This window comes from Malaclemys terrapin, chromosome 23 (assembly GCF_027887155.1).
Source record: "Malaclemys terrapin pileata isolate rMalTer1 chromosome 23, rMalTer1.hap1, whole genome shotgun sequence".
NCBI lineage: Eukaryota > Metazoa > Chordata > Testudines > Emydidae > Malaclemys > Malaclemys terrapin.
The window spans coordinates 14392259-14405517 of NC_071527.1; the positions used below are offsets into that span (position 1 = coordinate 14392259).

The following is a 13259-nucleotide window of genomic DNA, read 5'->3' on the forward strand; positions in this document are numbered from 1 at the left end:
GAGCAGGGCCGGCTCCAGGGTTTTGGCCGCACCAAGCAGCCACAAAAAAAAAAAAAAAAAAGCCGCGATCGCGATCTGCAGTGGCAATTCGGCAGGAGGTCCTTCGCTCCTAGTGGGAGTGAGGGACTGTCTGCCGAATTGCTGCCGAATAGCTGGACCTGACGCCCCTGACCGGAGTGGTCAACTCCGGAGCTGGTGCCTGGAGCTGGCCCTGCCCCTGAGAAGGGCTGTCACACTGAAGGGGATTCCCCCAGGGACTGCACGGGACCAAGAATGGGCACGATCTGTGAGTCCGTGACAGTAACTGTTAATAAACAGAGGTTAAGGATATTTCTGTGTGAGGCTCTTTCACTGGGAAAAGACCCTGCAAACCCGCAGAGTGTGAGGTGACGCCCTGAGCCCATGAAGGGTGAGACTAGGTGCCTAAATTAAGAGGGTTACGCCTTGAGCCCCAGGAGCAGGGTAAAGGTGGGTGCCCTAGAGCGGAAGGGGAATGAAGCCTGAACCCTGCTGTCTCTAAGGGGACGAAGGGAGCTCAGCCTTGGCAGCGCAGCCCATCCTTGGTCTCCCTGCTCAGGCAGTTCTGGTCTGCGTGACATGGGCCTTCCTGACCCTCTACCAACTAAACAGGCCCCAACACCCTAGTGGGACCTTGATGGGGCCCAGTCAGCACGTACCAGCCAGATTCCTAGCTCAGTGCGGTAAATCCAGAGCAGTTGCATTGATTTCAACAAAGTTCTCCCACATTTACACCTGCGGATTCAGCTGCGAGGGATTTATTTTATGCTGTCGTAGGAGAATCGATTGGCTCAGCGAGACAGCCTGTGTAGCAGAAGCCGCTGGCCCCACTGCTACTGTGTCACCCGAGAGCTACGCAGCCCAGCCCCAGGCAGCCAGCACGGAGCAGGGGTGACTCTGCCAGCACTGCCTGCTGCTAACACGCCCATCACCCTAGCCTCCAGGCTCCCGCAGGGGCTGTGATTTATCCTGCAGCCTCCTCTGAGCTGATGACTCTTCGTCGCTACAACCCATTAACCTCAGGCTGACAGACAGGAGACAGGTCTCCCTTCAGAGCCAGCCCCTCTTTAATCAGGCCAGCCACAGGGGGGGCTGTGGAGCTCAAAGGCACAACTATCTTTGCTCTCCCCCTACACACAGGGTGTAGCTCACAGGCCTCAAAATCCAGGTTTAGAGAAGAGGGTCCAAGCCCCAACGCTGGGGCCTGAATTTTAGCTTTCACAGAAACTCCATCAGAAGGAAACGATCCCACGAGATGGTTTCAAAGTCTCCACAGAGCCAATTGTGCGTGAAGTTAGGACTTCCTCTGAGACTCCCCCGCAAGCCAAACCTCATGCCTGAGGGGCAGCGCATGGGAGCCAGAAACTAAAACAAAACTGACCAGGGGGTGGGAAGAGGGGGGGGAAGTATCACTGTTCAAAACCTGGAGTCAAAAGCAGAACAGAAAAGACTGAAAAAGGGAAATGATCCAAACTGATTTTTCTTAGCTCCAAACTGATTTTTCTTAGCTCCAAACCTGATCCCAGACGTCACGCCAGGAACATTGGTTCTCACTGTGCCCTTTGACCCCTTCAGCACAGTTCTGGTTTTAAATAGGAAACGAATCAAGGGGATTGTGGGAGTCGGGGGGGGAGACACAGCCCAAGGCCGGGCTGGCAAGCGAAGAACACCTACCTTGAAAGAATACTCTAGCTTGACGAGGAATGGAAAGTTGACGGCCTGGAGGATCCGTTTTTCATTGAGGGTATGCTCAATTTGTTTGAGCTTCACTACCTGGGAGAGAAAAGGAAATAGCAACATCAGATCTTCCTCTGCTGGTGCAGCACCCCCTGTGCCTCCCATGCACTCCCCTCTCCTGCATCCCCACGCAGGGTTCAGCTCCAAATCCCTCCCCCGCACTGGGGATTCCACGGCCCCAGGCCAGATCTCCGCAGCAGCCCCCGGCGTCTCACCTTCTGTTTATCCAGGATCTTCATGGCATAGTGATTCCCGGTCTCTTTGTGTTTCACCAGCATCACCCTCCCAAATGAGCCTGTGCCCAGGGTCTTGATTCGATCAAACTGATCCAAACTGGCCGTGTTCTGGAAGGAGGAAAACAAACCTGATGGGGCGCCAGACTGGTCCTGGGGGAATCAGGAAGGAACCTGTCTGGGATGGTGGGAATTGCACTGCAAAACTGGAGGGGTCTTTAATGACCAAGAGGGGGTCAGAGCTTTGGATTTTATAGCTCACCAGAAAGGCAGCCCCTCCAGGGTCAGCACTGACGGTGATGGGAGAGCGCCCCCTACTGAGCCCCACTGCCTGCAGCACAGCACCCCCTAGCACCGCACTGGGGTTGTTCTTGAGAACATTCATATGAAGAATTGGCCCTGTCAACACTGGTTCTCCACTTGTGAGGTACTCCCTGCTCTTCATGTGTCATTATATAATGCCTGCATCTGTAACTTTCACTCCATGCATCTGAAGAAGTGAGGTTTTCTTAACCACCAAAGCTTATGCCCAAATAAACCTGTTAGTCTTTAAGGTGCCACCGGACTCCTTGTTGGTTTTGTGGATACAGACTAACACGGCTACCCCCTGATAATTGATATGAAGAAGTAGATGTCACATTTCACCACCAGAGGGCACCAAAGGTAACCACTACATTTTGAATGAGACACAGACAAGGGAATCCCTGCTCCTTGGGCAGAACCAAAATCTAGTTCCAGACAGGCGACCCGCCCAGCTCCATTCAGTGGGGGTTGATGGCTTAGAGGCAGGGGAGGGGCTGGGAGTCAGGACTCCTGGGTTCTAGCCCTCGGTCTGTGAGGAGAGGGAGTGAAGTGTAGTGGTCAGACGGCAGGAGATTAGGAGTCAAAAGATCGCTTCCTAGTTCCGCCACCAACTTCCTATACCCTTGACCAAGTCCCTTTCCCCTCTGGGCCTCAGTTTCCCCATCTGTGCCATAGCATTAATGACACAGGGTGTGCGGGAGGACTAGCAAAGTGACAGTGCTGCAGAGAGACCAGCAGCTCTCCCTCAGGAATTACCCAGAACCACCCCAGGCGGGATTTCCAGTGGGGACAGACCCAGGGCTGACCCCAAAAGCTTTTCCGGCACGTACAAACTGAGGCACTGCGCCAAAGCACAGGGCAGCAAATGGAGGCCTTTTGAACAGGGTCCCTGTTAGCACAACCCCCCTGGGAGCCAATCTGGGCCTGGGCTGGATGACCACGCTGGGGCCTTGGGAGGAGGATGGGGGGGGGGGGGGGAGACAGGCTGGATTAGGAGGAGTCCCACATGGTTAGTGTCCCCTCCCCCAGCAGACAGGAGTTGAACCTCCATTGTTCTCGGCCCTCGAGAGGGCAGATTGGAGGATTGGGGCGGAGGGGGAGGGGGAAGAAAAGCACTCCGTCCCGTCCCCCAGGAGCAAAAATAACCCCAGACCCTCAGCGGAGGCAGTGTGGCAAGGTGGCTCAGTGATGGGGAAAGAGATCCAGGGGGTGATTGCAGAGTAATCAGCCTGGGGCTGCAGAGGCCTTGATTGAGGGGGTGAGGGGTGATCTGGGTTGGGGGCACAGTACCTGGGAGGGGTTCTCCCATTTCTTGAGGAAGTCTTCTTTGGCTTTGGCTAGGAACTCCTTCACTGTAAGGGAAACAGAAAGGGAGCAGCGTGAGGAGTCAGGAGGGGTGGGGCACCCAGCCTGGTGGACAGAGCTCCCCTTTCAGCCCCCCCAACCCCTGCTCAGCGAAGAGGCATGCAGTCACAAAAGGGGGTGGGGATTTTGAGTGTATCAGCGGGATGGCGGTGCCTGATTGGCCACAAAGGGCGGCTCAGCTGGGGATTGGTTAGAGAGAGGTCCACATGGCAGCGCTCCCGCAACACCCCCACCCTCGGGCCTGCCCCTGGACACACTGAACAGCCCAGTCAGGGAGGGCTAATGCAGCTCCCAGCGCGTACCAAAGGGGGCGCACTTGTGCCTCTACCCCCGTCACACACACACACACACACACACACACACACACACACACACACACAGAGCTGCAGAAAGCAGCCGGGAAAGTCGCAAATTCCAGTTGGGCTTTGCCCACAAAGGTGTTAAAACGACCAGCCGCAGCCTCCACAGCAGCACCCGGGGAACAGCAAGTGCCCGGCTCTCTGGCATCCAACCAGATGATCCTTCCTTCACCAGCCGGGCTCCCCGTCCTTGCTGCCAGATCCCAGAACTATGGGAGGGGGGACGGGGATTGGCGCAATCTGCAGCATCTGGAGGGATATTTGCCCCTTGTATCTTCGCTGCCTCCTGCTGCTCATAACAGGGACAAGTCCCGCAGCTCTTAATAGTGCAAGAGATGCCCATGGGATTTGAATGGCTGCAGCAGGGAGGCCAAGCACAGAGCAGCAGCAGGGAGCGGCTTTGAAACCAGAGCTCACCCCGACCCCCACCATCACAGGCAAGTCTCCCCCACACCGGAGGTGTATAAAGTTAATTTCCTCCCCCAGGGATCACTGGTGCTCAGACGCCAGGGAGGGGACAAGCTAAAAGCCTAAATCCAGATCTGGGTGCTGCGGTTCTTGGGATCACAGATGCACAACCCAGGAGTCAACTCCCTGCTGCCCCACTCTCACCACTACAACCCACTCCCGTCCCAGAGCTGGGGAGAGAACCCCAGGCGCCCTAGCTCCCAGCCCGCCACATGAATCACTAAATAGCAACACTTCTATGAAACCCGGCACCACCGCTTTCCAGTCCTGTCCCTGCCTTAATGAAAGGGCTGAGAAATAGGCCAGGCGAGGGCCTGAAATGCACTAGCGAAGCAGGACAACATCCTACAGACGTGACTGATTCGCTGCCGGAGGGAAGGAGACCAAGATTACAGGGATTCCCCTGATCCCATAGGATAGGGCAGGGCAGCCCTGAAAGGGTTCTAGGGTTCAGCTATTTGCTGGCTAACTACTCCCGCTCACACCCCCTTCACCCTCTCGTCCCCACACCCCATCACCCGTGGAGCCCCACAGAGGGGGGCTGAATTCACATCTGCTTCCCTCAGCCGCACGCAGGAGCCGCGGCTCAGTCTGTCTGACCGACTTTCACTTTGTCTCCTACTCTCTCCGGATTATTTATAGAAACAGGCTTGGCTCACCAGCCACTGTCTCCCGCCATCAAGTCCAGCCCCAGGGGGGCGGTGGGGGGGGGTAAGAAAGGGGATCCTTGGATGGACACAGGACAGATAAGACAATTTCCTGCACTATCCTGGCCATACCTTACAGAACTAAGTTTAAGTAGCTTAGGAGTTCAACGGAAACTCAGGGAAGGGTTATGGGCTTTGAGGGACCATCTGAAACTATTGGGCCTTTTAAAGTTAAGTACATTTCCCAGGAAATCTCTAGGGGGAGGGATATGCAAATATAACGCCTCTGTTTATGCAAAACCTCAGCCGCTGGAAGCTGCTCCCCAAGGAGAAACCCACTGCCTGTGAGTTACCTGGCTGGAAGTGGGGTGATCTCTGGAAAGGTTATTAGCAGGTGTGTAGGTTCTCTGCTGGGTTTTAAGAGGGTTTCCCTGCAATGCTTTTACCTTAAGAATCCATGTGCTTGCTAACAGCTGTGTGGTACCTTATACCCATGGAGACTGGGCTGTTTGTAGCCTCGGAGGAAGGAGGGCAAAGCAGGCCGGCTGAGGGAGGTCTGACTTGCTGGGGAACTCACAGTGTAGGCAGCGAGCTGTGCATCCTGGAAATCCTCCGGGCAGGGAGGAGAGAGACGCAGGTATCCGCCCAAGAGAGGTGATGACTGGGAGCCAGAAGCCTAAAGTGGTTTCCCTGGCTGGACCATGAGGGGCAAATACAGGGGCAGTTGCCCTGACCTGCGACACCCCTCCCCCACTGTACTTCCCTGGCAGCATCCACACCAGATCAATGCCTTGGGAGGGGAGATCAGCCATTCTGCCTTCTTCTGGAGGTCATGGAAGACTTGTGAGTCTCTGCTAATCAATTACATGAACTGGGGGCAGCCCCAGACAGCGATGGAGGAATCTTCTCTGCACCACCAGCCTCTAATTCACTTGGCCCAACACCAATAATTTGTTCCCTTTTTGGGCCTGTCTTATCTTAGAGTCTCGTTCTTTCTCTTCAAGGCCTGGGCCCAGGGCCCCTAGAGCCGAAAGCTCTGGGATGGGGATTGTGGCTGACAGCCCCACTCCTCCAGTCCCATGGCACTTTCTACCACCCAGGTGAAGCTCGTCTGTGAGAGAGACAGAAATTCTTTGGGGACCCGTCCAAGACGGTGGAACTGCCTGGCAGAGGATCTAAGGATCATCTTGAACTTCCCCATCTCCTGCTCCTCGTGCTATGTGCCCTCCTCTGACCAGCCTTCTCCACTATAACACAGCACAGCACAGGCATATAAAAACAGACCCTACCAAAACCAACACCTCCACTGCACACAGAGCTCTCCTCCCTGGTGAGAGAATGAACCGCAGGGGACAGATGGGAGTCACCTTGCTTATGGCATGGACTGAAAAGTGCCCAAACACTGTGGTAGTGAGGGCCGGTAGGAATGTACACAGTGCCTCTGCACTGGTCAGTTTCACTCCTTCGCCAGCAGGGGTAAGACGCCATCCTGCAGGTTCTCAGCACTGAGGCAGGACGAAGGGTTAACTGAGGCTCCAATCCCGCAGTTGAGTGTATGGACAGACCCCGGCACTAAGCCCCATTGATTTCCAGGGGGATCCCCCCCGTATAATCAATTGCAAGCTCTGGGAGTTTCACTGTAAGCTCTTTGGGGCAGACACTGGCTCATTTCAGGTCTGTACAGAGCCCAGGCACAAGGAGTCCTCGGTTGCAATCAATATCTCTGGGGGCTACTGTCATGAAAAGACCATTTAACAAGCAGCCAATTCAAATTTGGCCTCCAAAAAAGTAAGTTTTGGTGAAGCCCCCCAACGCCTTCTAAAAACAAATCTTGAAACAGTCCAATTATTTTTAAACTAAATCCCACTTGAAACAGACGAAGGGTCCCCCACCCCTCTTGCAGCTCAGAGAACCCTAGAGTGAAACGGACTATAAGCGGGAGTGACATTGATACCACTGAGATTTCCTTTGCTCAGCAGACAGACCTACCTATCTCAGGGGTTTATATGGATGCCCAGCTCCCTAGTATCTGAGCACCTTCTATGCAAAAGCAATAGCGGGAACAGGGTAACATTCTCCACAGGGCTTATAGGCTTTACGAGGCTGCCTGCCATTGATAGTAACTCGTAAATAGCGAACGGCAAACTGGATTTTTAGAATCCTCTCGTTCTAATGACCCTGAGGTTTTGCAGCCGTTCCTTCCCAGCTCAGTGGCTTTTCAGCTGAGAGAGCCCCTTTAAAGACCCATGAACGCATTTCTATTCATGTCAGTTTTGTCAGATGCCATGAATCTGGCATATGAAACTAATTGACTGGGTCTAATTACACAATAGACTAACACACTGACCTGCGCCAGGATAAACACCAGGCTAATGGAGATGTTTTCATACCGCTAAACTTTTGTACCGCCTTTCAAAGAACTGAGCGAAACCTTAAACTCCTTAATCCTTCTGGGAGGCAGGTACTATTCCCTTTTTTATGGGCAGGGAAACCGAGGCAGGAGCCATGACCTTGCCCACTGTTGCACAGGAAGTGGAAGAATTGAGAAGAGCAACAAGAGTCCTGACTCTCAGCCTCCGCCCCCTCTAACCTTTAGACCCCACTCCTCTCTCAGAGCTGGGAATAGAACCCAGAAATTCTGATTCTCAGGCCCCGGCTCTAACCACTAGATCCCACTCTCCATCCCAGAGCCAGGAATCCCAACTCCCATTCCTTACTCTGACCGCTACACTGCACTCTTGCTTATCACAATGCATCCAGTTCTCTTGTATCCTGTGCAGCAGCACGAGGTATTATTCGAATACCTGGGACAGGGATCAACCCCGGTACACAGAAAGGAAAATGCATGAGAAGGTTGGACCACTTAGGACCACAGATCTGGTTAAGAAAGCCATTCTCTGCGGAAGGGAAATCGAGCCTGATCAAAGCCCAGCAGGGCCCAGCACCAGGGCTCTAGGGACCTGTAATTAGGAGAGATCAGAGTTATCTGGAAGAGATCTGAGTCTCCTAATCAGAGGGCAGACTGCTCTTAAAGAGACATGACAAGTTTTAGGCCCAACTTTTGTGATTACAGAACCCTAATGCACACCAGCTTCCGAGTAGCAGTTTCCAACCTCATGCTTCACCTTAGGCCTTGGCTACACTCGCGGATTCGCAGCGCTGCTGAGTGTAGTCGCGGCGCCAGCGCTGTGAGAGCTCTCTCGCAGCGCTGCAAGTACTCCACCTCTCCGAGGGGCATAGCTTGCAGCGCTGCGAGCGAGCGTGCAGCGCTGCAGGTGCTGATTACATGGGCGCTTTACAGCGCTGCACTCGCTGCGCTCGGGGAGGGTGTTTTTTCACACCCCTGAGCGCAGCAAGTGCAGCGCTGTGAATTGCCAGTGTAGCCTTTGAGTCTCTGCCTTTCAAACCAAGTTCAAGTTCTCGGTCCCCATCTTCAAGGCGCTCCACGGCCTGCACCAAGGGGGATCTAAATGAGCGTACGACTTTGGCAGAAAGATAATGGCTGACAACTCTACTTCCTCGGTACAATGGCACCTACCACCATGGTGAAGTTCATCGGTGCAGGGTCTGGTTGTAGACTGTGGAACTACCTACCACATGAACCAGGGACCATCCCAAATCCAGACGCCTTTCTTTGACCTACCAGAACCTCTCAAACAACAAGACACTCCACTTCTCCTTCCAGGGAGAAGAGGAGAGAACAAGCCATGTGACAGATGTGCAGTCACATCGCTTAATGCACGACTGGAAGGCATTCAGATAAGAGCAGAATAAGAACCTAGCGAGAACAGAACAGCCTTGTTTCTGAAAGCCTGTTGCAGGATCAGGGCCAGGTCCGTAAGAAAAACAACTGTGTTGCACGAAGGCCGGGGTTACAAAACATAACACCATTTTCCCCCTCTTTGGGGGAGGGGAGCTAGTTTGACAAAACTTTAAAGCCCCTGCTCCCAAAACCAGTGTTGGGACCCCAGCCTGGCAAATAAACACAGGAGAAATCAGAAACAGAGTGAAATCGACTAATCTAATTTCACCACACCCCAGAGGCGCAAAGGGCATTAATGGTGAAGAGCAGATTAGAGGTTTACAGGGACCGTCACCTTGGAACGCAGCCAGAATTTAAAAGCAGACTCGTTCCTCCTGCCATTTGGAGAGTAACTGACGGGGGGGTCAGGGCTCCTGAAGCAAAAGCTTCCACAGCAGCCAATACTAAGTGCTTTAAAAATGGTCACTAAAAGGATTATTTCATCCGCCACCAAAATGCAGCCACCTCTGGGGTGAAACAGGGCAGCTGTTTAAGGACACTGTACAACACCAAAGAGATCTTGAAGCTACAGGCGAAAACTCAGGGAGGGAGAATGGCACCGGGGTTAACACCCACACAGGTTGAGTCCTTGCGTGCCCCACGCCCCAGCGACGATTGTCCAATAGGAACGAACGTGCTGACAGCTCCTCCATGAGTTTGTTCCACTCCCCTCCTCCTTCCCTCTTAGCCCGGCATCATCACCTGCCAGCATCGATTTAGATTTTTAGGCTTGTGAGGCCCGTTCCCCCAGGCCATTAGATGCACGTTAGCAACCTGCCTCAGCCCCACTAGATTTCTGCATTGGACGCCATTTCTGGCCATGGGAGGGTTTCCACTGGGATGACGCCTGACCAGGATACGGGGTGGGGCAAGCTGCATTCACCGTCTCTAGTGCAGTCCCGGGCCTTATTCCGATTCCAGCTACATCCCGCCCATCTCATGCCCCCCGCTGCTCCAGATCCCGATCTCCTGCAGTGTAAACTCCATCTTCCCTGGGTGGAACCGAGGAGAATCCACCTCCTCCCCGCCCCATCCCTCCAGTGCTGCTGGCTGAAGGGTTAAACCCAGCTCTTCCCTGCCACTGGGAACCCTCCGTCTCCCTCTGGTGAGCACCAAGCAGGTTTCCAAAACAAACTGTTTTACTTCCTTTAATGAGCCCAGTGGGGAAAGAGGCCCAAAGGGGCATGTGATGGGGCTGGAGCGTAAGCGATCCAGGGGCCGGCTCCTGATGCGAAGGATCTAATACAACGCGGTCTGGTGCCCACGGCCTGCGTTACACCCAGCACCCTGCTAACGATTGCAGGGGCCAGTGCACGACCGTCCTGCCGCTCGCACGGGCTGGGGAAGAGAGCTGAGTACTGAGACCTTCACTGCAGTGACCCGGGTGGACAGGCCGGGTGGCTGTGGGAGCCAGGGATACAGAGCCCTGAACCCTGACATCCTCCTGCTGGATGGCCGCCGGGCGCTATGAGCTGCCAGGGTTTCACCTCCCATGGGGATTGGTTACAATGTCAAGCCTATGATTCGATGGCGTCGCCAGGTCCCCACCAGGCCCCGCCCCATTGAGCTAGGCGCTGTACAGACAGAAGCCACGCTCCCTGCCCCAAAGAGACCACAGGCTGCTAGTAGAAACTGGCATAGATAGGCAGCGCGGCCTAGCGGCTAGGGTTCTAACCTTGGGCAAGTCACTGCCTCGCTCCAGGCCTCAGTTTCCCCTCCCCACTCAGGAGTATTTAGACTCTGCGCTCTTCAGGGTAAGGACTGTCTCCCACTAGCAGTATGTACAGCATCCTGCACAGTGAGGCCCTGACTGAGCTCAAGGCCCAAGAGCTACTGTAATGTAACCAGATGCCGGTAGAGGTGAGGGTTTGGGTCTCAGAGGGAAAAACTCACAGATGGGTTAAGCAGATCTCAAAGGAGCCGACCACTGACCAGAACTGGTTTGTGCCTTGCCATTTCCCCTGAGCCACAACCCAGGAGGGCAGGGAAAATCTGGGTGACAGCAGAATTCACCTCCTGCCTCTAAAAGACATGGGATGAATTGCGGCTCTCTCCCCAGCAGAGCCAGTGCAAAGCCTAACACAAGCCACTGGTCTCTGCTGGGGAGAGGCCTTGGGCCCTGAATAGCAGGGGGACAGTGGGTTGGGAGGAAGGGGGCACGGCAGAGCTGTATGGGGGGGGTCAGGATCACCATGTGCCTGCGGGCAGCCATCAGCTCCCCTTTGCAGAGAGGAAGGAAGGGACGGATGCTGGCGCTTCAAGCCATCAGGGATATTAAGGGAGGGGAGATGACCACACGTCCTGCCTGGGATCCCCTCCCCAAAAGTCCCCCCCTTACCATCCATGCTGTGGCCCACGGAGGCCGCTTGCTGCGGTTAGGAGGTCATGGCAGGCGGAAAGGGAGGTCTGGCCTGGCGCCTCGTGGGGGACTTTGTCCCAGGCAGCAGGAGCAAACACGACCTCTGCTTCGACCCCAGCTTCTCCGGCGAGCCGAGGAGAGACCCGAGCCAGCACAGGGCCCAGTGCAGCTCCAGGGTGTGTCTGTGGCGCCACCTCTCCCTCGGCTGCATCGGAGGGGCCGGGTTTATGCCAGGCTGGAGGGTCCCATCACGCTGCCCGGATCCTCCGGTGACAGCTGCCTTCAAGCTCCCTTGGCGCAAGGGGTCTGTGCCCGTTAACACCTATTGCCCCTGGATACAGCAGTATCCGCCCCCAAGGTCAGCCTTGCCCCGGACTCCTGGGTTCCTGTTTGCCGCTAGAGGTGGATCTGTCAGCGCCGCCAATCCCACCTGCCTGGGGCTGGAGGCAGCAACGAGGCAAGGGCAAACCCCCGAAGTGTCCCTTCACTGCCCCGGTAAGTGGGGCAGCCGGTTCCGGAAAGCAGCGCCTGCCACCAGCCCTTCCATGGGTTCTGAGCTCTCGATGCGAGGACGCGCACCAGGGAGGGGGTTGGGGAGGACAGGGACAGAGCCAATCATGTGGTGGCAGTGCAAATAAAGCGAGACAACATTCACGCAGCGATGCTCCAGGGGTCTATTTATACACAACAACTGCAGCTTCCCCACACACACACACACGCTGCTCTAACTGGGTTCTTACCCCATCACCCATAACCCCTTGGGGCATCTGGACACTGCCCTGACCCACTACTGGAGGAGGAAGAGAGGATCCCCCAACTCCTCTCCCCACCCACTTCATTATAACTCCTTATCCCGCCCATGACCTATGGAAGCCCTTCTCTATCCTCCCATCCTGAGGATCTCAAAGCACGTTAGGACACCCATGGCAAGCGACCAATCCCAGTTTACAGGTGAGGAAACTGAGGCAGAGAGAAGGAAAGGAATCTTGCTGAAGGCCCATGGCAGGACAGTGGCAAAAAGGAGAACAGAACTCAGGAATTCTGGTTCTGCACACCTCCTTTGCTAAGCAATTCACCACCCCTCCCTGCCTCGTGCTGGGAATAGAGCCCAGGAGTCCTGTCTCCAATCCCCCCGCCCCTTTCCTGCTCTAACTCACTAGATCATGCCCCTCTATAGGGCACCCCACAAAGCAGAGATGCTAAACAGGGATCCTTCATCCAGGCTACTGGACACAGACACACCATGGGGTTCTCTCTGGCTTGCCACTGCCAAGCCGGCAATACCTGGAGTCACCACTAGGGGTCTCCCCTAAGTTCTGGCCTGGTGTGGCATAGAAGGCACCTGACATAACCCTACTACTGTCCACACACAAACGCCTCTGACCCCAGTTGGGAGGTGCTAGCCGGCCTAGCTGGGAGTAGGCTCTACTTTTACTCCGGCTAAACCCCTGTGTGCCGACAGTCCCCCAATGCCTTCCCACAATTCCCCTGCAGGGCAGACAAGTTCTCCCGCGGTTGCCAGGGAAAGAATCTGAGCGTCTCAGCACAAAAGAGCCCTGCGATTTCCCCTCAGAACAAGCACAGAGCCAGTGAGGACACAGTTACTCAAACGGGTGGCTGCTCAGACCCAGACTCTGGAGCAAAGACCCACCCATAGTCTCCCAGGAGCTGGCTTAGCCCTGAGAAACTTGCCATTGACCAGCGCAAGACCAAACTAGCCAGGTCCAGAGCGAGTCCAAGGGGCTGTGACAGCCACTGTTTCGGTCAACACCAAGGATTGAACCGGGGACCTGCGGAGCTAACAGCCGGAGTCTTTACAGCTTTTCATCACAGTCAGGCTCTGTAGCGGGGGTGGGAACAGACTCGCAGCGTCTATGGGTCAGGGACACACAGGGCCGGCTCCAGCTTTTTTGCTACCCCAAGCGGGGGAAAAAAAAAAAAAAAAGCCGCGATTGGCGGCAGCTCTAC

General features: G+C 55.1%; 1 protein-coding gene across 3 annotated transcripts in view; it reads right to left on the reverse strand.

Annotated features, from left to right (window-relative positions):
* LOC128828393 (cAMP-dependent protein kinase catalytic subunit alpha) overlaps positions 1-13259 on the reverse strand; it is a 47536-nt gene that overhangs the window by 8366 nt on the left and 25911 nt on the right. For 2 of the 3 annotated variants that reach the window (XM_054013056.1, XM_054013055.1), the window contains exons 2-4: positions 3582-3643; positions 1971-2099; positions 1693-1791 (exon numbers count right to left, since the gene is read on the reverse strand). In XM_054013056.1, the coding sequence (XP_053869031.1) occupies positions 1693-1791; positions 1971-2099; positions 3582-3643 (290 nt within the window). Of the gene's footprint in view, positions 1-1692; positions 1792-1970; positions 2100-3581; positions 3644-11270; positions 11837-13259 lie in introns of those variants that run through there. The other variant, XM_054013057.1, reaches the window with a different exon arrangement.